This window comes from Balaenoptera ricei, chromosome 3, assembly GCF_028023285.1.
Source record: "Balaenoptera ricei isolate mBalRic1 chromosome 3, mBalRic1.hap2, whole genome shotgun sequence".
NCBI classification, from domain to species: Eukaryota; Metazoa; Chordata; class Mammalia; order Artiodactyla; family Balaenopteridae; genus Balaenoptera; species Balaenoptera ricei.
In genome coordinates, this window is record NC_082641.1 from 128,200,932 (window position 1) to 128,223,715 (window position 22,784).

The following is a 22,784-nucleotide window of genomic DNA, read 5'->3' on the forward strand; positions in this document are numbered from 1 at the left end:
CTCTCCGCCCTGTCTGGGAGTGCACCCTCTGAGGGCTCTCAGAGGCTCGTATACTTCCCCATCATGTACATACACCCTGGTCTGTATGCCTTTCTAGGCCGGAGGCATCATCACTGTGCTTCCCCTCAATGCCTGCATGTGGAGAGTACTTAATACAGAGACGCTGAATAAACAAGCAGTCAGAGCAGGCATCTGTATGTTTTCCATTTAACAGATGATGAAACCGAGAAGCACCTGTGAAGAAAGTAGCGGGGCCTAGACCGTCACATTCTGATTCCTGGTCCACACCCCCAGACTAATTTCCAAGTTCACAGGAGTAGATGTCTCCATGTATGGGAGACCACACTCATGTGCACATACATGGACACGCAGACTTTCACCTGTGTGGTGCTCTGACCTTCGGGGAATCCCCAAGCTCATCCAATCCATCATCCATCCATCCATCCATCCATCCACCCATCCATCCAGATGAAGCCAAGAGAATCCTGACCGGCCACGCCCTCCAGTCCTCGGCCAGGAGGTCACTTACTCATCATCTCCCCCACACAGCTTCAGCAGAGTCTTCTTGTACTCGCCAGAGGTGTCGTTCTGGGGAGAAACACAGAGAAAGGTTACCTCTCACTCAGCCCTGGGATCCTCTCAGACAAGGAGGGGAGGTTCTCCCCCAAACAGGGGGAGGCTGACCACATAGTCACAGCAGCCCTGACTCTCCTCCTGTCTGGAGGTGGCTGAGACCAGAAAGTGGTGTACTGGTGAGTATTAACAACTGGCTCTCTGGGAAAAAAAGAAAAAAAAGCCCTGATTTGTAGCATTTGCCAATTTCCGTGGTGTAAATACCTCCAATGGACAATTCCAAGCTACCGATATGCCTTTACTGAACGTGGAATTAAGAAGAGATGCCTTCCCCAGACAGCTGGCCTCAGCACACCCCTGCCACCAGATAATCCCCAGCCGCGCTCTCCCACATGAAATAGTCCATAAAACAGGGCTCCCTGAGCAAAAACATTGGGAGTGCCAAAACCAAACAAACAAATGTACATTTGATAGACACGGCATATTCTACATCCCTCTTGGAGCCTCATAATGGACAAACTATAGTGAAGGCTGTGAGAAGTTCTGAGGTAAAGAAGCTGACTTATCTTTGCTTATTCTACTTTTTCCCAAACATTTTCCATGGGACATTTTTGCACACAATGCCTATACAATTCCTATTTAGAAATACACTTTGGGGGGCTTCCCTGGTGGTGCAGTGGTTAAGAATCCGCCTGCCAATGCAGGGGACACGGGTTCGATCCCTGGTCCAGGAAGACCCCACATACCGCGGAGCAACTGAGCCCGTGCGCCACAACTACTGAACCTGTGCTCTAGAGCCCATGAGCCACAACTACTGAAGCCCGTGCACCTAGAGCCCGTGCTCCGCAACAAGAGAAGCCACCGCAATGAGAAGCCCGAGCACCGCAACGAAGAGTAGGCCCCGCTCACTGCAACTAGAGAAAACCCGCGCGCAGCAACAAAGACCCAACGCAGCCAAAAATCAATAAATCAATAAATAAATTTATAAAGAAAAAAAAAAAAGAAACACACTTTGGGAGCACAGCTTGAACTCAGAAAGCTTTATCCCACTCACCCGAAACAAGGAGAACCCAACCAGCTCTGCATCTGTCTCCTGTTTCCAGTCTCGTGGGCTGGACAGCCCAGAGTCATCGCCTGGCCCAGGACGAACAGGTCCCAAATAAACCCTCCTTTGTGTTCTTCAGTGCCTCCTGCTGCCTTCAGGAGGCTCACCTCTCACTGCCCTAGGGATGGAGTCCTCAACCTGGATTCAACTTCATGCTCTTCATGGCCCCGCCCTGCCTTCCTCTAAAGAGGTGCCTCATGTCTTACAAGCACCCTGGACACTTGCTCCTCTGTTGAGCTGCCTTAAATTCCCTGAAGGTGCCACAGGCTGAGGCTCCTGGAATCCCCATGAGATGCCCAGCTTTCCAGGACAGTGCCTTTTCTCTTGGGAGAGCTCCCCAGCCCTCTCTGTACCCCCGTGAGCGCCTCACCTTGATCATGCTGTACAGGGACTTTTCATATTTCGTCCGGAATATCTCCCGGATGTCAAGCATGTCCAGCTCACTGCGGGAGACCATGATGCGGATCAGGGTGTTGTCCCGAGTCCCCAGCCCCTGCAAGACAAGTGGGTTTGGGGGATGGGGAGTTGAGAGGAGGCTGGAGTGCTGACAGCCCCCAGCTCAACTGAAAATACAACTTTTTGTGATAAAATGTTAAAATTAAGAACGAAAGAAGCAAATTGCCAATCCCTCCAAAGCTCCCTGTGTGTCCCTCCTGCTTTTATCTCCTTCCTCCCCCCACCTCATGTCATTCCCATCCTTGATACCCTCATAATTTTACCTAACTTTGTAACTCTAAGCAATACGTCGTTTAGGTTTGCACATTTTGGAACTCTGTAAATACACCACTATGCATTTATTTGTCCATGCTGCTCCTGATGGACACTGGGTTGTTTCTAGTTCTTTCATAATATGGACAATACTGCTATGAATGTTCTTATGAACACATCATACAGGCAAACGGCTCTGCGGGGCCCAGATGTCCAGCTCACTCTGGCGCTGGAAGACAGAGGATGGGCTACAGGCCACTTGTCCTTGTGGGATGGCCATGCAGGGACTTTGGGCCTATGGCCTCTGGCAACAAATGACTGTGTTCATTCAGCCTGGTGCACTATGGAAATATCACCACTTTCTGTGTGTCATGTGTGTAAAGTCCTGGGAAGCACTATCCTCAGTACCCGGGTCCCAGGGATGAACATCACGAATCTTGGCAGAAAATGCCAAAGTGTTTTTCACTTTTTTACATACATTGTATATAAACATTCTGTTTAATAGTATTTAAAAAGCATGGGCTTCCGATTGGGATTGACATATACACACTACTATGTATAAAATAGATAACTAATAAGGACCTACTGTATAGCACAGGGAACTCTACTCAATACTCTGTAACGGCCTATATGGGAAAAGAATCTAAAAAAGAGCAGATGTATGTATATGTATAACAGATTCACTTTGCTGTACACCTGAAACTAACACAACAGTGTAAATCAACTATACTCCAATAAAAATTAAAAAAAAAAAAAGAAAAAAAGCATGGGCTTCCAACCCAGCTGGCTAGCTGGATCGGGTGCAGGCGGTCACTGCACCCTCTGATCAATCATGAGGACAGGGCAGGTACTGGGTGGGCAGGTGTGTGACCAGGCAGCACTCCAGGCTCTGGAGCTCACCTGGGACAAAGTGCCATCACGCTGTCCTGTGGTCAACGCCTTGAACACTCTCTTTGGCCGGTGGACCCCAAGGATTTGCCAGACTCCCGACAGTCCTGCGGAGGCGTGCAGAGCCCCCATCCCCCTGCCTCATTCACATCAACCCCACCACGCACCTTCATGGCCTTGAAGAGCCTCTCAGCAAAATACTCTGGGGTGCTCCGGATGCACTTCACTGAGAAGAGGGGGGAAGAGGTAGTTATTCTGGCTGCCTCGGAAGGACGAAGGGGTGGCCCGAGCCCTTTTTTGTTTCCATTCCTTGGGGGCCACTAAGTTCAAACCTGGGAAGAACCTGGTTCCTGATAAGCCGCAGTCCTAGAGCACCCCAGACCCACCACTTTTATCACAAACCCAGGGGATAGAGAAATTGGGAAATGGGCCTGTTGTAATGTGGGGAGTGCACTGCAAGGACCCCCTTCCACTTTCTGGTCCTTCGGGGTTTCACAGGGAACTGGGTCAGATGGGGAAGCATCTGGGATGGGGCTGGGAAAGGTAGTTCCTCAACAGAAAGGTACCGGCTGAACCTCTGGATCTTGCTGGCAGAGCGCGGTAGAACCTGACTACTTTAAATAGGGTTGGTGGGGGATAGCTCTGGGCAAGATGAGGGCTGGGCCGTAGCTCTCCCCCAAGAAACACATACACACAACCTACCCCGGGCTGACATACTGTCTCTTGAAATGTCTGGCTTGCAAACAATCTGGTTTTCTCCTTCCCACCTCCATACCATACAATTCCCCTGTTCCTGGGTCAGAATCCCTGAATCCCTCCAAGGCCCCGGGAATGCAATGTCAGGACGTACCCGTAGCAAGCATCAGCTTCTCAAAGTCCCCGGACAGCTCCCCTCGGATGCTGGCTTCGATCGGCTTCCCTGTGGTCTTCAGATACTCATCAAACACTGAGTCCGACAGAGAGAAAGGGGTGTCAAGAGCACCCCCATAACACTGGAAGGAATGGGGACTTCAGAAGGGGAGGCACAGTGGCCAGGACCAGAGTGCCACCATGAACGCAGGGCTGGCACTTAGGGAGGGTCAGGGAGGTCGTGCACATCACCAGCCACCATGCAGCCTCGCTGCGTCCGCTGTGAGGGACTGTGTACACCTCCTGCTCCAACATGAAGACAGGACTGGTACTGAGACGGAGGGGCTGAACATCCTGTTAAGGCCTCTCATGAGGGCCTATACAAACCACCGTCTAATAAAATCAAGACTAGTGTTTGGGTTGTGGACGAGGCAGCGATCATGCTCCCTTAGCAGAAAAGGAAAAGAGAAAGGAAATCTTGGCGTAACTCCAAGGGGGCAGCTGTAGGTCTTCTCTGGAGCTTACCCAACCGAAGGTGCTGCTTGCTGCGATTTCCCAAAATGTAAATGAACTGGGCTTCATCTGTTCCCCATTTCAGTTCCCCTGCCTCATACAGGTCCTGAAGGGGAAGAGGTGGAACTTAACTAAAAGAGGAAACCGCAGGAGACAGAACTCACCAGCCAAGCCACTCAGAACTGCTGTCAGATCCCTGAACATGCCAGTAATTGGTAGCCTCAGGACATCTGCATACACCTGTACAGCTTTCTCCCTTTCTTTCTGGGGAAACTCCTACTCACACTTCAGGGCCCAGATTAAACGTCCCACCTGTTCTCAAAGCACTTCCTGATGTCCCTAGGCAGAGTTCTCTTTCCTTCCCTCCCTCTTCTAGGCTTCCTGTTTCTTTATAGCTTTGATCCAGTGTATATTATAATATTTATATGCCTTGCTTCCCACTATGACATGGGCTCCTCAAGAACAGGAATTATGTCTTATATTCTCTGTATCTACTGCTGCAGTGTTACTGGCACATAGTGGGAGCTCAAAACACCTGGAATGTATGGTATATCCATAGGGAAGGTGTTTGTGTGATTAATATATGCCTGTCTCCCCAGTGCTGTCTGACTTTGTTCATTTAGGATTCCCCAATGCTTGGCAGAATGCCTGGCACATAGTAAGTGTTCAATAAATATGAATTAACTGAATGAATAAATGAACAAATGATGAAAAGCTCCAAAATACATCTCACCAACTTTACATACTGTGTACCTTTGAAAGCTAACTTAAGTCCTTTCTTCAACAAGGCACTGTATAAATGATGGCTGTGAGTCAGTTATTTCTGGTATCTGATGCAAATTACTTTGCCTCCAGCCCTTCCCTGGATGCCCAACCTCTCCCCTCTCTCAGGGCTGCCTCGCTGTGCCCGGGGACCTCCACTGGTGCTGATTTACCTGGACGTCCTGCTGCACCAGGTCCTCGCTCACTACATCATCCTCCTCCCTGGTTCCCTGGGCAGAAAGACAAGGAACACGTGGTTCAAATACCAGAGCCAGGACAAAGCCTGGATGCCAGTGGTGGAGACAGGGAGGACTGGGAAAACCGTGGTGGCCCAGAGTGTCCAGGAGAAGAGACTGACAGCAGCCACTGGATCAAGACCACAGCACCTGGGAATTCCCTGGTGGTCCAGTGGTTATGATCCGAGCTCTCACCGCTGAGGGCCTGGGTTCAATCCCTGGTTGAGGAACTGAAATCCCACACGCCGCGCAGGGCAGCCAAAAAAAAAAAACAAAAAGAAAAAAAAACAGACCACAGCATCTATTTTGCAGCAAATCATAGGGCCCCTCCCACTGGCTTCTCCCTCATACTTGGAGCTTGGACCAAACACGGGAGTCCTGAGAATAACCAATGTCTTCCTAGGTGCCTCCACCCCAGAGGAAGCCTTGTAATGAGAACATCTCTGAGGATAGGACTCCTGCCACAAGTCCTGGCATGGCCCACGAGGCCATCCAACAATATCATAGGGGTCAAAGGTCTGCATATTTGCATTCTGTTAGGGGCTCCCATATCTTAACCCAAGGAATTCACCAATGAGGATTTGAGACTGGGGGCCTGAGATCTGAGCTCACAAGCTGTGAAGGCACCAAATCCTATTTGTGTTCCTGTCACTCCACCCACGCCCTATGCCCCATCAGACAGAGGGGGATACTCATGGGGGCCAGGGGCCAGCCATACTGGGCTCCTAGTTATGTGGGCAGAGGTCAAGCCTACGCTTATCTCCTGTTCCCCCTGAACTGTGCATTTCAGGATCTCAAACCCCCTGGTTCTCTTTGGGAGTCAGCCTAAGGAGACAGAGCCGGTACGCTTACAATCTGTGCCATGTAACCGCCTGCTAGATGTTAGATACTGAGGAGGCCACATCCTTGACTCCAAGATACAGGCTGGAACGCTCCTGTCCGGAACATGCGCTTTGAAAATGGGGGCAAAGGCCACGCTTTCCCACTCTTGAAGATCATCTCCTGATAATTCCGCAGCTGCTTCATACGGAATGAGGATAGTTATGGTAACAAGAGGAAGAGAACTGGGAGCAGCTGCTGTAAAACGGGGGGGGGGGGGGGGGGCAATGAAAGAAACAAAGAGGTGGCTTTATATATAAAGCTCCCTAAAAGTTTGGTCCTTGGAGCTGGACTTGAGATACCTCAATGCCTGTTCCCAAGGGGCCAGCGGTCACAGAGGTTCCCATGGGGCTGGGCAGGGAGAGGATAAGCAGCAGGGTGGGATGTGTACTCCAGACACCGCAGTCGTGCAGAATGCAGGCCTGCTGTTGCCAGAGCTTTCGATTACTCAAAAGAATCTAGAGATCTGGTTTTGGACCAAAATCTCCCTAGTTTTAAATGTCAGCAACTAACTCAAAGTGTTTTTTTTATAAAAAACGTATGTGGGGGGAAATGAACAAAGGAAAAAACCCAACTTGGGCAGGCAGAACTCAGCCATGGACACCGTGTGCAGCATCTTTATGCTCTCTTTTTTTGTCATCCGTGGGTGGGAGGGAGTAGCAGGGCTTGGCTACGGGGGAATGCCACGCAGGCAGCTCCAGAGATGCTATGCCCCCGCTGGCGCCCCTGCTGGTGAGCTCAGGTAGGTGCAGTGGCTGGGGAAGCCATGGCAGGAGCGAGGCTGGAGAGGAGGGGGAAGGGGTATGTGTGGAGAGAGGAAGGAGGACACAGGAGCACAAGAGAGACAGGGTATGTGAAAAGAAATGCAGGTCACCTGCCTGTGCAAGCCACGGGGGACAGAATAGACCCTGGACGCTCAGATTCCACACCCAGGTGAGCCAGAGAGAAACCATCTCAAGTTTGAGGATAAGATGGGCAGAGGGGGAGGGGAGGCCACAAAACACCAAGGAGGACTTTATATGTGCAGAACCGCCAAGGAGGCCCTCACGGGCCACCCTGTTTGAGAAAACAGGGAGAAGGTGCTCACAGCCCCCTGCACCCTGGCAGAGAGCTCGGGGAGGGCCCCAAGGTGGACCAACCTGCAGCAGGACCACGAGCATCTTCTGGAAGTGACCAGAGGTATCCCCAGTGATGTCAGCCTCCAGGTCTCGCTCGTAGGCTGCGGGGAAGGAACACAAGCTCTAGTCCCATCCCCAGGACACCCCAGGAAACCAGGATAAAAGTCCCTGCTGCCCCTAAAATGATCAGATATTTGTGACAAATTCCCAAACCCAGTCTCCAGGACAGCCATGGCAAGACCCAGGGTGTATTTTCACAGTTCTCTGTACTGACCCATGATGTGATGAGATGGAATCTGCCCACGTCTCTCTATCCCCACCTGCGCTGTCCTACCCCAGACACCATCGTCACTCACCTGGACAGTGGCTACAGCCTTCTGACTGTTCTCTCTGCTTCTCCAATCCACAGCAACATGGGTGACTGTCTTAAAGCCCACATTCATCGTGGGCTCCTCTGTTTCCCACTGGGCTTGGAATAAACATTGTCTCGCTCTCTTGGCCTACACGGCCCTGTGTAATCCTGTCCTGCCCTCTACTGCTCTAGCCTCGCACTGGATACCAGGCTTATTCTGCTCGAGGGCCTTTGGTCTTGCCTTTCCCTCTCCTGGGTCTTCTTCCCCACTCTGTGCACAACTGGATCCTTCTCGTTTCCTCCCAAGACAGGCTTCCCTGACCACCTGTCTGAAGCACGTCCTCCCCAGTTAAAGTCGGATGCTTGTTCTCTGTTTGTTTCTTTCATAACTCTTCACCACAACAAGTCATCATCATGTTCATTTGTTTACCTGTTTATTACCTGTATCCCTCGTTACCTCATTGATCTATAAGCTCTCAGGCAGGAACTATACGGATGCCCACCGCCATATCCTGAGAACCTAGCACACTGCCCAGCACAGAGCAGGTACTTATTGGATGGATGGACAGAACAGAGGGAAGGAGAAAAAAAGGTGAACGGGTAGAGTCTTAGGGTCCCTACTCTTGTGATCACCTTCATTACACATCTGAAAAACCCTGAACGGCCCCCCCTGCTCTTCTCACCATCTTTGTACGCTGCCACCAGCTGGTGGATCTGCTCGTTGGTCCGCGAAGCCAAGATCTCAATGAGGCACTTCTCATCGGTACCAATGCCCTGGGAGAAGGGAAGGGGCATGTGAGTCAAGGGTTGGGATGGGAGGCCACCAGCCCCAAGATGGGAACCTGGGGTGGTCAGAGCAAGGAAACCCGCAGCACTCAGGGTGCCCCTAACATAGCTCTTAGGCACCAAGCTGGAGCTGCTGCCCTGAGACAGGGGTTCTAGAGCCACCTCTGCCTGCAGCTTGCTTTATGATTGCTCATTAAAAAAACTTTATCTTTCTGCACCTCTCTTTTCTCATCTATAAAATGGAGATGATACTAGTTGCTCTACTGAACTCACAGGAAAAATGAGAAGGTGATAACCTCTTACCTGGCTAAGTTTATTAGTTAGAAACAAATTCATGTTTACTAGCTCATCTGAGGCAAAGATCATAGCACTTTATAAACTGTAAAGTGCTAAGTACACTCAAGGGCATTTGGTCTCTCCCTGCTTGGTGGGGAGCGACTCTCTACCTCCACTAGCCTGGGCTGCTCCTCAGATCCTGAACACACCTCCTCAGCCGCTCCTGCCATTTCCTCTCCAGCCCATTCTGATCAACCAAATCCTCTCCAGGCTCTGGGCCCAGCTTGATCCTCTCATCTTCTGTGACGCCCTCTCCAGCCACCCCGAGCCCAGGGCCTGTCCTCATGACCTCCTTTAACATGCCCTTGGCCTTTGGGTGTTGGACACAATCTGTCTCCACTTCCCTGTGTCCTGCTTCCTCGGGACTGTAAGCTGCTGGGGTGGGCGTGTGGGCCTCACACCGACACCTGTCCCACCTCTGTCCATCTGGAGGACACCGTGGCGCCCTCCCTGGGATAAGATTTGGGCAAGCTGCCTCGAAGCAGGGCACACGTGCGGGGTGGGTGCAGGGCTCACTGAACGCTTGCTGGAGAGGTTGGAACCTCCCATTAACCACGCCCCCAACCCTCACATATGCGCAGACCCAGGCTTCATACCGAGATGGCGTCTTTAATTTCTTTGGCATCGCTATAGGCAGGTGGCCTCATGAGACCCACAATCAGTCGTTCAAACTTCCCTGTCAGCTCATACTTCAAGTCTGCAATGAGGTCCTGGTTGCGGGGCAGAGGGAGGAGGAGATGGAAGAGCAGTTATAATGATAAGAATTACATTTAATGAGCACTTACTCTGTACAGGCACTGGGCTAAGTAATCTCACTTAATCCTCATTCGTGGAGGTACATACTATCATCAGCCTTCAGAAATGGGTTTAGAGACATCAGGTAACCTGCCCAGAGGCACGCAGCTAGCAAATGGCAGGATTCAAGTCCACAGCACTGTGCCTCTTCCCTGCCGTGTTCTGTTTACTTGTTCACTGTGTGTCTCTCCCACGGTCCGTGAGTCCATAGGGTTAACACCCTCAGGTCTTATTCACCTGTGTAGCCCTAACCCCTAACACAGTGCCCAGCGTGAAGCAGGTGCTCTAGATGTTCCAGTGGCTGAATGGTCCCTGCCTGAGAGAAGAAAAAAGGAGGGGACTTCCCTGGTGGCGCAGTGGTTAAGAATCCGCCTGCCAATGCAGGGGACACAAGTTTGATCCCTGGTCCAGGAAGATCCCACATGCCACGGAGCAACTAAGCGCCACAACTACTGAGCCTGCGCTCTAGAGCCCGTGCGCCACAACTACTGAGCCCACGCGCCCACAACTACTTAAGCCCTTGCTCCGCAGCAAGAGAAGCCACCGCAATGAGACGCCCACGCACCGCAATGAAGAGTAGCCCCAGCTCGCCACAACTAGAGAAAGCACGTGCACAGCAACGAAGACCCAACACAGCCAAAAAAAAAAAGAAAAAGAAAAAGAAAAGGGCAGAACTGCCAGCACAGAGGCTGACCTGGAGTAAAATACTCAGGAAAGGCCCTGAACACACAGGTGAATGAAATCATTCACCCCCCATCCCACCTGCCCTCTGGTTGCCATGGTTACCTTGCCATAGAGGGACTTGTAGTTCTGGCAGATCTCCTGCCTCTGCCTGTTGCTCCGGGAAGTAATCAGCTCCAGTATGGCCTCCTTGTCACTGCCTAGAAGAGGGGAGGCACCTGTCACCCTACCCCAACCTGCCTCCAGGAAGCCCGCCAGGGCTGCTCCTTGCAAGTCCTCAGCATCAGCCTTCTGCTCGCGTGAGGCAGTGACGTTGGAGGGGGGATCTATGGGGACCTGACAAGCCACCACTGAGAGAGATCCTAGCACATGTAGTATCTGAGCTCAGAGGGCCCGTGATCCAGCTCCTCATCACACGGATAAGGAAACTGAGGCCCAGAAAGGAGCAACGACTCACCCAAGGTCTCCCAATGAGCCTGGCTTAGAAAAACCCAGGTGTCCTAACGCCCAGGACAGGGTTCTTTCAGTGACAGGAAAAGAAAAGAGAATAATAAGCAGCAAATTCAGGGTAGTGCTTACCCCCAAGGGAAAAGACAGAGTGATGCTATCAGGAGGGGGACCTACCATGAAGGTTTCAACTGTATGAGGAAGCAAGTGCTATTTCTCAAGTTGGGTGGCAGGTCTATGGGTAAAGTTTCTCCTACTCCTTAGATCTTTTTATTCGTCTGGAACAGTTCATTATAAAATTATAGTAATAAAAAGAGGAGACCAAAGAATGACTGAGTACATCTCACCATCCCACCCCACTGCCCACCCAAAGGGCTATCCTTTTGGTATGGGGACACGCTCAAGCCCAGTTGAATCCCGCTTCTCTTCCTTGGGGCCCCACTCCTGGCGGCCGAGCACCCACCGAAGCCCTTCATGGCGTTGTACAGAGTGTCGGCATCCTGGCTGGGGTCGAAGTCCGGGAAGTTGTGAATGGAGCCCCGGTACTTGGCACCCTGTGGAGAGAACAGCAGAGGGTGAGGTGCTGGCCCTGAACGGGGTTCCCAGCCCTAGCCACAGGATAAAGGTCCCCGCTGTCCCTAAAATGATCAGATATTTGTCACAAATCCCCAAACCCAGTCCCCATAATGGCCACGGCAAGACCCAGGGGTGTATTTTCACAGTTCTCTGAAGAGACCCAGTACATGGTGAGATGGAATCTGCCCACTTCTCTCCATCCCCACCTGCACTGTCCTACCCCAGACACCGTCGTCGCTCACCTGGAGTGTGGCTGAGCTCCCCGCCCCTAAAACGGAGCGCTGGCTACAGAAAGCCCAGGCAAGGGTACGGAGGACTCTCCCTGTACCTCCTGCCACTGCCTGCCCCAAGGGTGGTGCCATTTCCCCACGGGAGGAGAGCTCAGCCAAGCCCCCGGCTCTGCACCACTTTCCCAGGACCCAGGAGAGATAAAAGCCAGACTGAGTGCAGGTGGTGGGAATGATTCCTGCAAAAGTAACCAGAGCCCCACATATGTTTACGGCACTTTACGGTGTACAAAGCCCTTTCACCTCCATGAGTGTGATTTTTTTAGTGTCTTGTAGAAGCGCTTAAGATGATCTCTATCACGGAAACAAAGAAACCAAGCCCCACAAAGGGAAGCCACTCGCTGGGGTCACACAGAACCCACATCTCTGTCCAGTTCCCCTTTGCTCTCTAGCTCCGGAAACCTTGCAGCTGCCAGCTTCTGAGGGTGGGGTCCTGGCCCAGGGTGGGGGGCCCAGAGCCACCCTCAGAATCAACACCCAGATGAGGTGCTGCTCTTCTGGGCCCAGTGAACTGAGCCATGAACTGGCATCTGAGGACAAGCTGGCTGGGTCCTTGGGACAAAGGCGGGGAGAGGCAGAGTCAGAGAATCTTAGACATCGAAGCTGAATGCACAATGGGTTGGTTCACAGAGAAGTCAGATATGGGTCAGCCATGGGGCCCCGGAGAGCAGCGACAGCTGGGATAGCTGCGGATGCCAGAGCCCAGGGCACTAAGCACACAGTGTAGTGACAGGGCACTTAGCCTGTGCCAGGTCCGATGCGAAAGGCTGAAGATTCAGGGAGAAAGAAGACCCGAGCCTGACTTTCATGAGCTTCTGACCCAGTGGAGGAGAGAGACTAGAACATAAATTAGCATAGAGCTCGCAATAAATACCCCATGACAAAGGCAAAGCAACTTGGGAAAACAGTGGAGGGCAATTCCAGCTGGATGAGGGAACCAGGACAGGCTTCATGGGAGGGGCGAGGTGGCTCGCATAACTGTGCCTAGAGCAGTAAGAAGTGCACGGCAGCAAATGAGCCTCCGACCACGTCCTGTGTCTCCCAGCACCTGCACTGCAGGACCTGGCCTGGCATTTGAACGCTCTGTTGGTTTATGTCAGCCGTTGCTGGCTCCTCCAAGGTATGCATGCGTGGGTGCAGGGTTGCTATTTAAAGTTCTGGCAGGGAGGATGACCAGAAAGGGACACGGCCCTCTTCCCGCCACCTGTGAATCCCCTGCAACCTGATCACACCGCTGGGCAGAGAAAGAAAGAGTAACACACGCCAGATACCCAGACCAGAAAAGAGATACTCCCTTTAGAAAGCTCCACGCGTATCTGTCTTGCTCACTGATGTATTCCCAGCAGCTAGCTCAAGGCTTGCCACAACTAGGCACTATTTGTTTCCTAGGTGGATAGGTGTATGGGCGGATACATGACTGTGAACATACCCTGAGCAATCAAAGAAGACTTCCTGGAGGGGAAGGCTAAGCTGAGCCCTAAAGGATGAGCAACAGCTGGCCCAAGGGGTGGGGGAGGGAAGGAAAAGGCTTCATACAGAGAAACAGCACGGCAAAGGCCTGGAGCCGAGAGCACACAAGAACAGTCAGGAAAGCAAGCCCAGATTCTTCAGGGCTATTGCGGATGCCCAAAGTTGCCAAGATCGTGGGATTGTAAGTGGCCAGGAGAGAAGGAGGAGGAGAGGGGAAGGATGGAAGCGGAGCCCCCAGGAAGAAGGGAAGAGGTCCCAGCAGTAAGCTGACACCTTCTCTCCTGCTGCGGCTTCTCCTCCTCCCTCTCTTCCCTCCTCACCCAGTGCAGTGGTTGAGGCAGCATTTGGGGCAGAGGCTGCACCTGAAAGCTGAGGCAATACCATGCTGGAGGACAGAAGTCTAACAGCTAACACAAGGCCCGATCAAAACGCTCCCTTAGAGGCGGGCTTGGCCAGCTGCAAGTCAGTCTCTCTCCCATGTGGGTCTTTGCACAACAATAATAAGTAGCCTTGCTTTGCATTTCTCTAATGATTAATGATGTTGAGCATTCTTTCATGTGTTTGTTGGCAATCTGTATATCTTCTTTGGAGAAATGTCTATTTAGGTCTTCTGCCCATTTTTGGATTGGGTTGTTTGTTTTTTTGATTTTGAGCTGCATGAGCTGCTTGTAAATTTTGGAGATTAATCCTTTGTCCGTTGCTTCATTTGCAAATATTTTCTCCCATTCTGAGGGTTGTCTTTTGGTCTTGTTTATGGTTTCCTTTGCTGTGCAAAAGCTTTTAAGTTTCATTAGGTCCCATTTGTTTATTTTTGTTTTTATTTCGATTTCTCTAGGAGGTGGGTCAAAAAGGATCTTGCTGTGATTTATGTCATAGAGTGTTCTGCCTATGTTTTCCTCTAAGAGTTTGATAGTGTCTGGCCTTACATTTAGGTCTTTAATCCATTTTGAGTTTATTTTTGTGTATGGTGTTAGGGAGTGTTCTAATTTCATACTTTTACATGTACCTGTCCAGTTTTCCCAGCACCACTTATTGAAGAGGCTGTCTTTTCTCCATTGTATATTCTTGCCTCCTTTATCAAAGATAAGGTGACCATATGTGTGTGGGTTTATCTCTGGGCTTTCTACCCTGTTCCATTGATCTATATTTCTGTTTTTGTGCCAGTACCATACTGTCTTGATTACTGTAGCTTTGTAGTATAGTCTGAATGAGATATCATCCCACACCGGTCAGAATGGCCATCATCAAAAAATCTAGAAACAATAAATGCTGGAGAGGGTGTGGAGAAAAGGGAACACTCTTGCACTGTTGGTGGGAATGTAAATTGACACAGCCACTATGGAGAACAGTATGGAGGTTCCTTAAAAAACTAAAAATAGAACTACCATATGACCCAGCAATCCCACTACTGGGCATATACCCTGAGAAAACCATAATTCAAAAAGAGTCATGTACCAAAATGTTCATTGCAGCTCTATTTACAATAGCCAGGACATGGAAGCAACCTAAGTGTCCATCAACAGATGAATGGATAAAGAAGATGTGGCACATATATACAGTGGAATATTGCTCAGCCATAAAAAGAAACGAAATTGAGTTATTTGTACTGAGGTGGATGGACCTAGAGTCTGTCATACAGAGTGAAGTAAGTCAGAAAGAGAAAAACAAATACCGTATGCTAACACATATATATGGAATCTAAGGAAAAAAAAAAAAAAGTCATGAAAAACCTAGGGGCAAGACGGGAATAAAGACACAGACCTACTAGAGAATGGACTTGAGGATATGGGGAGGGGGAAGGGTAAGCTGGGACGAAGTGAGGGAGTGGCATGGACATATATACACTACCAAATGTAAAATAGATAGCTAGTGGGAAGCAGCTGCATAGCACAGGGAGATCAGCTCGGTGCTTTCTGACCACCTAGAGGGGTGGGATAGGGAGGGTGGGAGGGAGGGAGACGCAAGAGGGAAGAGATATGGGAACATATGTATATGTATAACTGATTCACTTTATTATAAAGCAGAAACTAACACACCATTGTAAAGCAATTATACTCCAATAAAGACGTTAAAAAAATAAAAATAAAAAGAATAAGTAGGCTGTCAGACTAGTTATCCCAGCACCCTGCAGGATCACAGCCATGGGGAGAGGGTGGCGCAGGGGGGGCCCCAGCACTGGTCACATTTAGAGATGCAGGGACAGTCCTTCAAATCACCCAGGTTTCCCAACATTGGTCATTCTGACACCAACCTGGTGAATTTGCATCTCCAAGTGCCACCTGCACAGCTGTCCCCACTTCTCCCCCTCACCCTGACTGCCTGCCACTCCTCCGGCACACAGGTTCCTGGCCTCAAGTACCCGCGAGGGGAGGGGAGAGAAGAGGAGAAAGGACTTTCCACCCTGAAATATTCAGCAGGCCCCGATGCCAGCTGGTGAGCAGCCTGGACCCCAGGCTCCACCCAGGCTGCTGCTAGAGCAGGAGTCCCGAGGCCGCTCGGGAACCTAAGCCACGTGAGTTAGAGAGGTGGCTGCCCAGGCAGGACTCCACCTGAGAGCCGCCTTGGGCGGGCCTGGCCCAGGCCTCCCCTCCGCAGCTCCTGGAGCTGCAGGCACCAACACCTGCCACTCTCGCCCTGTCCCCTAAGCGTTCTTATGCTCACCTTCACGTTCAAACCCAGAACACCCCTGTGAAATGAAGGCCACAGAGCCATGCCTCTGGGCCTTTCTATGACGCCACACTATTTCTTTATGACTTTGGGCCTCAGGGTCCCCCCTTCTGGAAGGAAAGAGGGAGAACTGGCACAGAGATCACAGTAGAAGTAACTGGGGGCGACCTAGACCAGGGAAAAGAGGGAGTGGCTTGTTCTGTGCGTGTGTGTGTGTGTATATACGTGTGTGCACGCATGTATGTGTTGGGAAGGGGTGCACAGGAGCAGAGTTGGGGTGCTAATAATTGGGAGCATTAGACACAAACTTCAGCTCAGTGGAAGGAAGACCTTTCTCACTCTTCCCTAGCACAGGAAGTACCCGACTGATTCAACTTCGATTTTTCAAAAAGTGATACACTTTCAGTAGAAACTGTACTTCGACTTGTACATTTGGACCTTTTCCTGGGCTAGCGATATGCTGTAGGGTCCTCTCTCATGATGCTGGGCAGCACGAGCAAGCCGCAGCTCCCAGTCAGCCACGCGACCACGAGGGTGGTCACCTAATACACTGACGGCTATTCTGTACCCAGCCATTCCGGTTTTCACTTCAAGTACCGTATTCAATACATTACATGAGATATTCAACACTCTATTATGAAATAGGCTGTGTGTTAGATGATTTAGCCCAACAGTAGGCTCACAGAAGAGTTCTGAGCACAGTTAAGGTAGGTGAGGCTAAGCTCTGATGTTCAGCGGGGTAGGTATGATTTAAATGCATTTTCATCTCATGATGTTTTCAACTAACCATGGGTTTACTGGGAGGTAACCCCATTGTAGGTCAAGGAAGATCTGTATTGTCCTCAGCCCCCTTCTTCTTTCCCCCGACCCTCGCACTCCAAGCATCCAAATTGCTTTTACTGCCCTGCACACACTACGTTCTCTCCCCTCTGCCCCTCTGTTCCAGCATCCCCTCTACCTAAAGCACTCTCAGCTCCCTTGTTCTTCCTCAAGTAGCTCTCTCCAGGCAGCTTGTCCTATTTCCTCAACCTGCGTGCCCCCAGAGCTCCTTTACTGCTCCCACCAGAGCATTAGCCCTGTGCATGGGGGCTCCAACTCATCCCACAGGATAAGGGACCCCCTAAGGCTCTGCCATCCTAGGACTCTAGCTTGTAGGATGTCTATGGCTGCTGGTCCATGGCGACAAGAAAGCACAGGTCAGCTAGGCAGACAGCAGGGTCTGGGAGCACTGGTCCAGGAGTCCAAAGATGTGTGCCCTAGGTCCTGGCCACCCTGGTCTCCCAGGACCTGATCTGTCCGCTTGGGTCATCCAGAACCCTGCAATTCGAATGCCTCTCAGGAAGTAACTCTGGGATGATTACTCATGGGAAATGGGTAGCAACAACAACTATGCCTTGGATCTTTGTCTATAACCACTAGCACTCTCTCCTGGTCAGAGAGGCCACTTGTGCAAAGTGTGCTCCTCAGAGGCCAACAGGGAGGCCACAGCTAAGACTTTTTTGAGTACTGATCCTACATCATATAACACACTGTGCTCTTCAAAAATTGTGAATAGACATCCTTAAGGCCCTTGTTCATTGGGTGGCAAGTCATGAAGATGGGGACAAAGTTTAGTTATCACTGAGCTCAATCACCTCATAATGGAAACTGGGGCCGCAGAGAAGGTAAAGAACTCACCCAAGAACACACAGCTCCTGTATTATGTCTGTGGCCAATAGCTCTATGATTGACATGAGGGACCAAAGGGGCCAAGTCAGGGGTCCCTTTGTTTTATTCTCCCTTTTCAACCCCACTGTTGCAGTGACCACGTCTTTTTCTCTAAGGCCAGCCAACGGGGAACACTCTTAGGCAAACCCTAGCCCAGAACAACACCTAGCTCTGACCAAGGACGGAACCTAATCCTGGCCACACACAGGAGTAAAAGCTCTGATACACCTCAAATTCCACAGCCCAGCAAAGCACTCAGACAGCATGAAAGACTGGTGTCTCCCAAGCCAGGGAAACTTAATCCCAAATGCATGTGACAGAGAAGACCCAAATCCACCTCCAGAGCAGAGGACCCTCTAATGCTTTTGCCTATCCAGTATCCATCTCCCTTCCTGGGGGAACCACTCTTGGGCCAGGCAGTTCTGGTGGGACCAGCTCTACCGCCTGGATCCAAGTTACCCAGGCCCAGCCAATGAAATCCAACCCCAAGACTTTCCCTGGAATCGTTTGGTATAAATTATGTTGTATCCTGCACGCTGCCCAGGAAGCAGAATGGAAGCCTAGAGCTGCTGATGATGGCTAGTATGAACAATTAAGGAAGAATGTGTCCAAGAATGAAGCCACCCAGAGGAGGCCCGGTTCATGGAGGCAGAATCCTGACAATATCACGTGGGCCCCTGGATCCAGCCAGACCTGAAGCCCTGGGCTTCTCAGTCATGTGAGCCAATACACCTCCTTTCTGCTTAGGATGTTGTGTGTTGTCATTGGTCACTTGCATCTGAAAGAGCTGTGACTTATAATAGGAGCAAGCACAGCCTGAGAACCTCTCCAGCTCCTTTCTAACTGAAGATACCAGGGATCTGTGCTGCAGGCCCAGTGACTCTAGGAGAAGCCCAGGCCCAGGGGAAGTACTATAGGAGGGGAAAGGCTCCTTACCTGTGCTAGTTTGGCCATGGTCTCGGGTTCTGCAGCAGAAAACACTGTGGAGAAAAAAGAAATGCCATGAGATTCCTCTGCACTGTGATTCCCTCCATTCTTTCCCCTAAATTTCCTCAGCCTCATTCCTTTCAAGGGAGAGTGTGCTCCTGCTGCTGTTTTCCTGCTGCCTCCAGCCTTTCAGGTTCAATCACACCCAAAGACCCAGCTCAGGGCCAGGCGCAGTTTTTGGAGGATAATGGATGGACTAGCCAGTGTCCAGATACTCACACCAGGATGGGAAAGACTCTTGGAACCAGGAGAACTTGAAAGAGGGAAAGGGCAGGACCACTAACCAGCACGATTCCTCCAGGCCATGCAGGGCACTTTCCCAGATGCTGTCTCACTTAATCCTCACAGCAATCCTTCCTGGAGTCAAATTCCCCTTTTTTATAGAGGAGGAAACTGAGGATGGGGGTTCAGGGAGGTTAAATAATTTGCCCAAGATCATACAGCTTAAAACTGAATTCACTATATATGAAATAAACAACAAGGACCTACTGCATAGCACAGGGAATTACATTCAATATCTTGTGATAACATATAATGGAAAAGAATCTGAAAAAGCTGAATCACTCTGCTGTACACCTGAAACTAACACAACATTGTAAATCAACTACACTTAAATTAAAAAAAGACCCTGAATTCAACAAAGTCTAGATCCCAGGGTCCATGCCATCTGCACCACGCATGCTCTCTTTCCAAGTCACCAAGAACAGTTCCAGAATTCAGGGCTTAACAGTCTGTAGATGGGCACCTTCAAGGGGCTCTGGGTCACCTGTTGCAAATATCTGACAGGCTATGGTTTCTTTAGCATCTACTTCTATTAGGCACTGATCTAGGCACTGAGGATATATCAGTAAATAAAAGAGACTTTCTAAAACATGTGCTTTTCTGGAGCTTCCTCTATAATGGGGAAGAATAACAAACATATGATAAAAACTAAGGAGAAAAGATGAAGCTTGGTTGGGAGAGTGACAAGGGGTGTGATCTCAGGTGGAGTGGCCAGAGGCCTCCTGAACCACGTGGCTACCTGAAGGCAGTGAGGTCAAGGAGCTCAGTGTGGCTGATATGGCGGCAGGGAGTGGGGTGGGGACATTGGTAAGACGCGGCATCAAGGGACCAGTGCCTAAGGCCACTGTAAAGACTTGGGTTTTTCTCTGATGGGACAGATCATGGGTGAGGGTGGGGAACTGAACAAACAGGACACACGACCTCACTGAAAGGGGTGTCAGGACACAGGGTCTGCAGTGAAGGAATAAGAAACAAAGATATCTAAAAAGAAATGTATAAAGGGACGTTGCTGCTTTGGAAAGGGGAAGAGAAGGGGGAGCGGGTGGGCTACTGAGTGCTCTCTGCAGGAGGGCGGAGACAGAAGAGCCACAATCTTCTTGGGATAAGAGGAGAAGGAAGGACCAGTGCTGTCCATTGTAGTCAGGACTGCACAATTTGATCTTTTTTTTTTTTAATTTTATTTTTGGCTGTGTTGTGCCTTCATTGCTGCACGCGGGCTTTTCTCTGGATGCGGCGAGCAGGGGCTACTCTTCATTGTGGTGCACAGGCTTCTCACTGCAGTGGCTTCTCTTGTTGCAGAGCACGGGCTCTAGCCGCACGGGCTTCAGTAGTTGTGGCTCGTGGGCTCTAGAGCACAGGCTCAGTAGTTGTGGCACACAGGCTTAGTTGCTCCGCGGCATGTGGGATCTTCCCAGACCAGGGCTCGAACCCGTGTCTCCTGCATTGGTGGGCGGATTCTTAACAACTGCGCCACCAGGGAAGCCCAATTTGATCTTTTTCAACCATGTCTACGTATTACTTTTTAAAAGTAAAAATAACAAACTCTATCAGACTTATATCCAGTAAGAGCTACAAGGACCTGAACCAGAACAGAGGGTAGAAACAAAGGAGATGCGTAACCTCAATGTTCTCCAGTTCTTCACATACCATCACCCCTATCCCACCCCGCCAAAAAAAAAAAACACTGAGGGGAAATCAGCCCCTGATCTCAGCCCATAATCCTGCTCTCACTCTGGGGCCACAGGAGACGTGTGACACAGCAGGGAGAACATAGGTTTGGAGTCAGACAGACAGACCTGGATTCAAGTCCGTTTTGTCACTTACTAGCTATGTGACCTTGGGCACATTGCTCATCTCTGAATTCAAGGTTATCTTAAGTACAGAATTGGGGCTTTCCCCTTCCTGCCTTGGAGAGTTGGAGGATGAGACCCAACTTATGTCAAGGCCAGGCAGAGATGTGTTCTCAGTAAATGGTGGCATTCAGTGTGCTAGGGGGACTTTCTGAGGACAGGGCTTTGTCATATTTACCCATGTGTCCCCACTGCCTGCATATAAGTCCCCCAAACTACAGTCAGCAGACAGACGTGACATGATGGGCTTGGGAGTGAAGAGCAGAGGGCAGTGATCTGCCTGTAACCGCGGCGAGCTGACAGCAGAACTTGCGGAAACCCTGCTGTTTCCCTGACAACCAGGGGTCCTTTGGTACAAACTTGAGCTCTCCTCAGGAAATAGAAACTCCCCCGAGGGGGAGCGCGGGAACCCACATCTACCCTAGGGTCTGGCCAGGAGCCAGCTCTGGGTTTCCCCAGCTCTGGGGGATGGTGTGGGCAAAAGGTGAGGGAGCTCCAAGGCCAGCAGACAAAAAGGGACGGCATGAGGCCCAGGAAGTCAGCTGAGGCCAGTCACCTGCACCTCCAGCCTCGATGCATTTTCCTTTGGCCTTGTTGCTGGAAACTTCAGCTGCTGGCGGCAGCCCAGGCCCATCTGGACGGCTCAGAGGAGGGGCCTCCGAGTCTTTGGGAAAATACTCTCAGCTCTGAGAGCAGTTTATATGTGCCTCTTGTGAGTGCACGTCTTGTGTATACATGGAAAGCAAACTTCCAGAACTAGATGTTCTGATTGCAGTTCAGGGGGCCCAAGCTCCCAGAGCCCCTCCTCTGAGGCTTCAGGGAAGCTCTGGAGGCAATCACAGAGGCACCATCTACCCCGGCTTTACGAGGGGCTCTGATCCCTCCCAGGGCGACCCAGACCACACTTCTCAGGTTGCCTGAACAAATGTTTTATATCCAATGTTTCAGAACCCCAGAGGGCCCTTAGCAATCCATCACTTCCAAGCCCCTCACTTTCTAGATGAAGTAAAGGCATCTCAGGGAGGATGAGTGACTTGCCAGGCCCAGACAATGGCTGACATCCCTGCTTCCCACCCCCGGGTAATAACAGGGACGTTAGGAAGAGGCCGAAGGAAAAGACCCAGGTTCTGGTTCCCAGCCTGCCCCTCTGTAACCTCAGACAAGCCAGGTTGTCTCTCTAGACCTCAGTTTCTTCATCTGCAAAATGTGGATAATATCACTCCCTCTCTAGGAAAACCCAGAGTGGATGTGAGAGGCTTTTGTAGGTATCAACCAGGGATTTTCACAGCAAAATCTCAGAATATCAGTCCTAGGAGAGTTCTCCCCCAAGGCCACAGGACTCCTCTCTATTCCCACCCCACCCCCAAGAGGCAAGTTTCACCATCTTGGTTGAAACAGCTTCTCAAGACTGGCAGGTATGGCCACTATACACCAGTGCCTCTCTCTTCTCAGGAACCCTGAATCTCTTTGGACCTGGATTTCCATGAAGGCTCATGATGGCAAATCATTCCAGAAACCCATTTGCCAGAAACCCATTCAAGGATAGAGCTGCCTGGTGGCCTTGTGCTGCTCTGGCCACCTCCTGCCTTAGTCCTTTAGGCTGCAAGCAATCAGGACTCGCTCCAGAAGGAACACTCTGGGGTAGAGAATACCAGGGCTGGCTCAACCACCACTGCCTAACTATAGCATTGGGGAAACCGAGAGCCAGACAGAAGGTCTTGTCCAAGTCCTGCAAAAGGACTGAGTCACAGCTCGGCTCCCCACCAATTAGTAATTTTGTAAGTTACCTAAATATGAATCTCAATTTCCACATCTACAAGATGCATATGAAGTCCCAAACATTTACAAAGGAGTCAGGGTGGCACTGTAATAAAGAATGCGGGCTTTGCAGTCATGGCCTGAGTTCAAATCCTGACTGCTCATGACCTTG

At 50.7% G+C, this 22,784-nt stretch overlaps 1 protein-coding gene across 2 annotated transcripts in view; it reads right to left on the reverse strand.

The window, feature by feature from the left end:
- Positions 1-22,784, reverse strand: part of ANXA6 (annexin A6) — a 54,795-nt gene that overhangs the window by 26,497 nt on the left and 5,514 nt on the right. For both annotated transcript variants that reach the window (XM_059917535.1, XM_059917534.1), the window contains exons 2-13: positions 18,672-18,715; positions 11,492-11,582; positions 10,687-10,781; positions 9,702-9,815; positions 8,667-8,757; positions 7,653-7,732; positions 5,572-5,628; positions 4,649-4,742; positions 4,125-4,220; positions 3,442-3,500; positions 2,049-2,171; positions 530-588 (exon numbers count right to left, since the gene is read on the reverse strand). In XM_059917535.1, coding sequence (XP_059773518.1) covers positions 530-588; positions 2,049-2,171; positions 3,442-3,500; positions 4,125-4,220; positions 4,649-4,742; positions 5,572-5,628; positions 7,653-7,732; positions 8,667-8,757; positions 9,702-9,815; positions 10,687-10,781; positions 11,492-11,582; positions 18,672-18,689 — 977 coding nt within the window. In that variant the 5' untranslated portion in view covers positions 18,690-18,715. The remainder of the gene's footprint in view (positions 1-529; positions 589-2,048; positions 2,172-3,441; positions 3,501-4,124; positions 4,221-4,648; positions 4,743-5,571; positions 5,629-7,652; positions 7,733-8,666; positions 8,758-9,701; positions 9,816-10,686; positions 10,782-11,491; positions 11,583-18,671; positions 18,716-22,784) is intronic.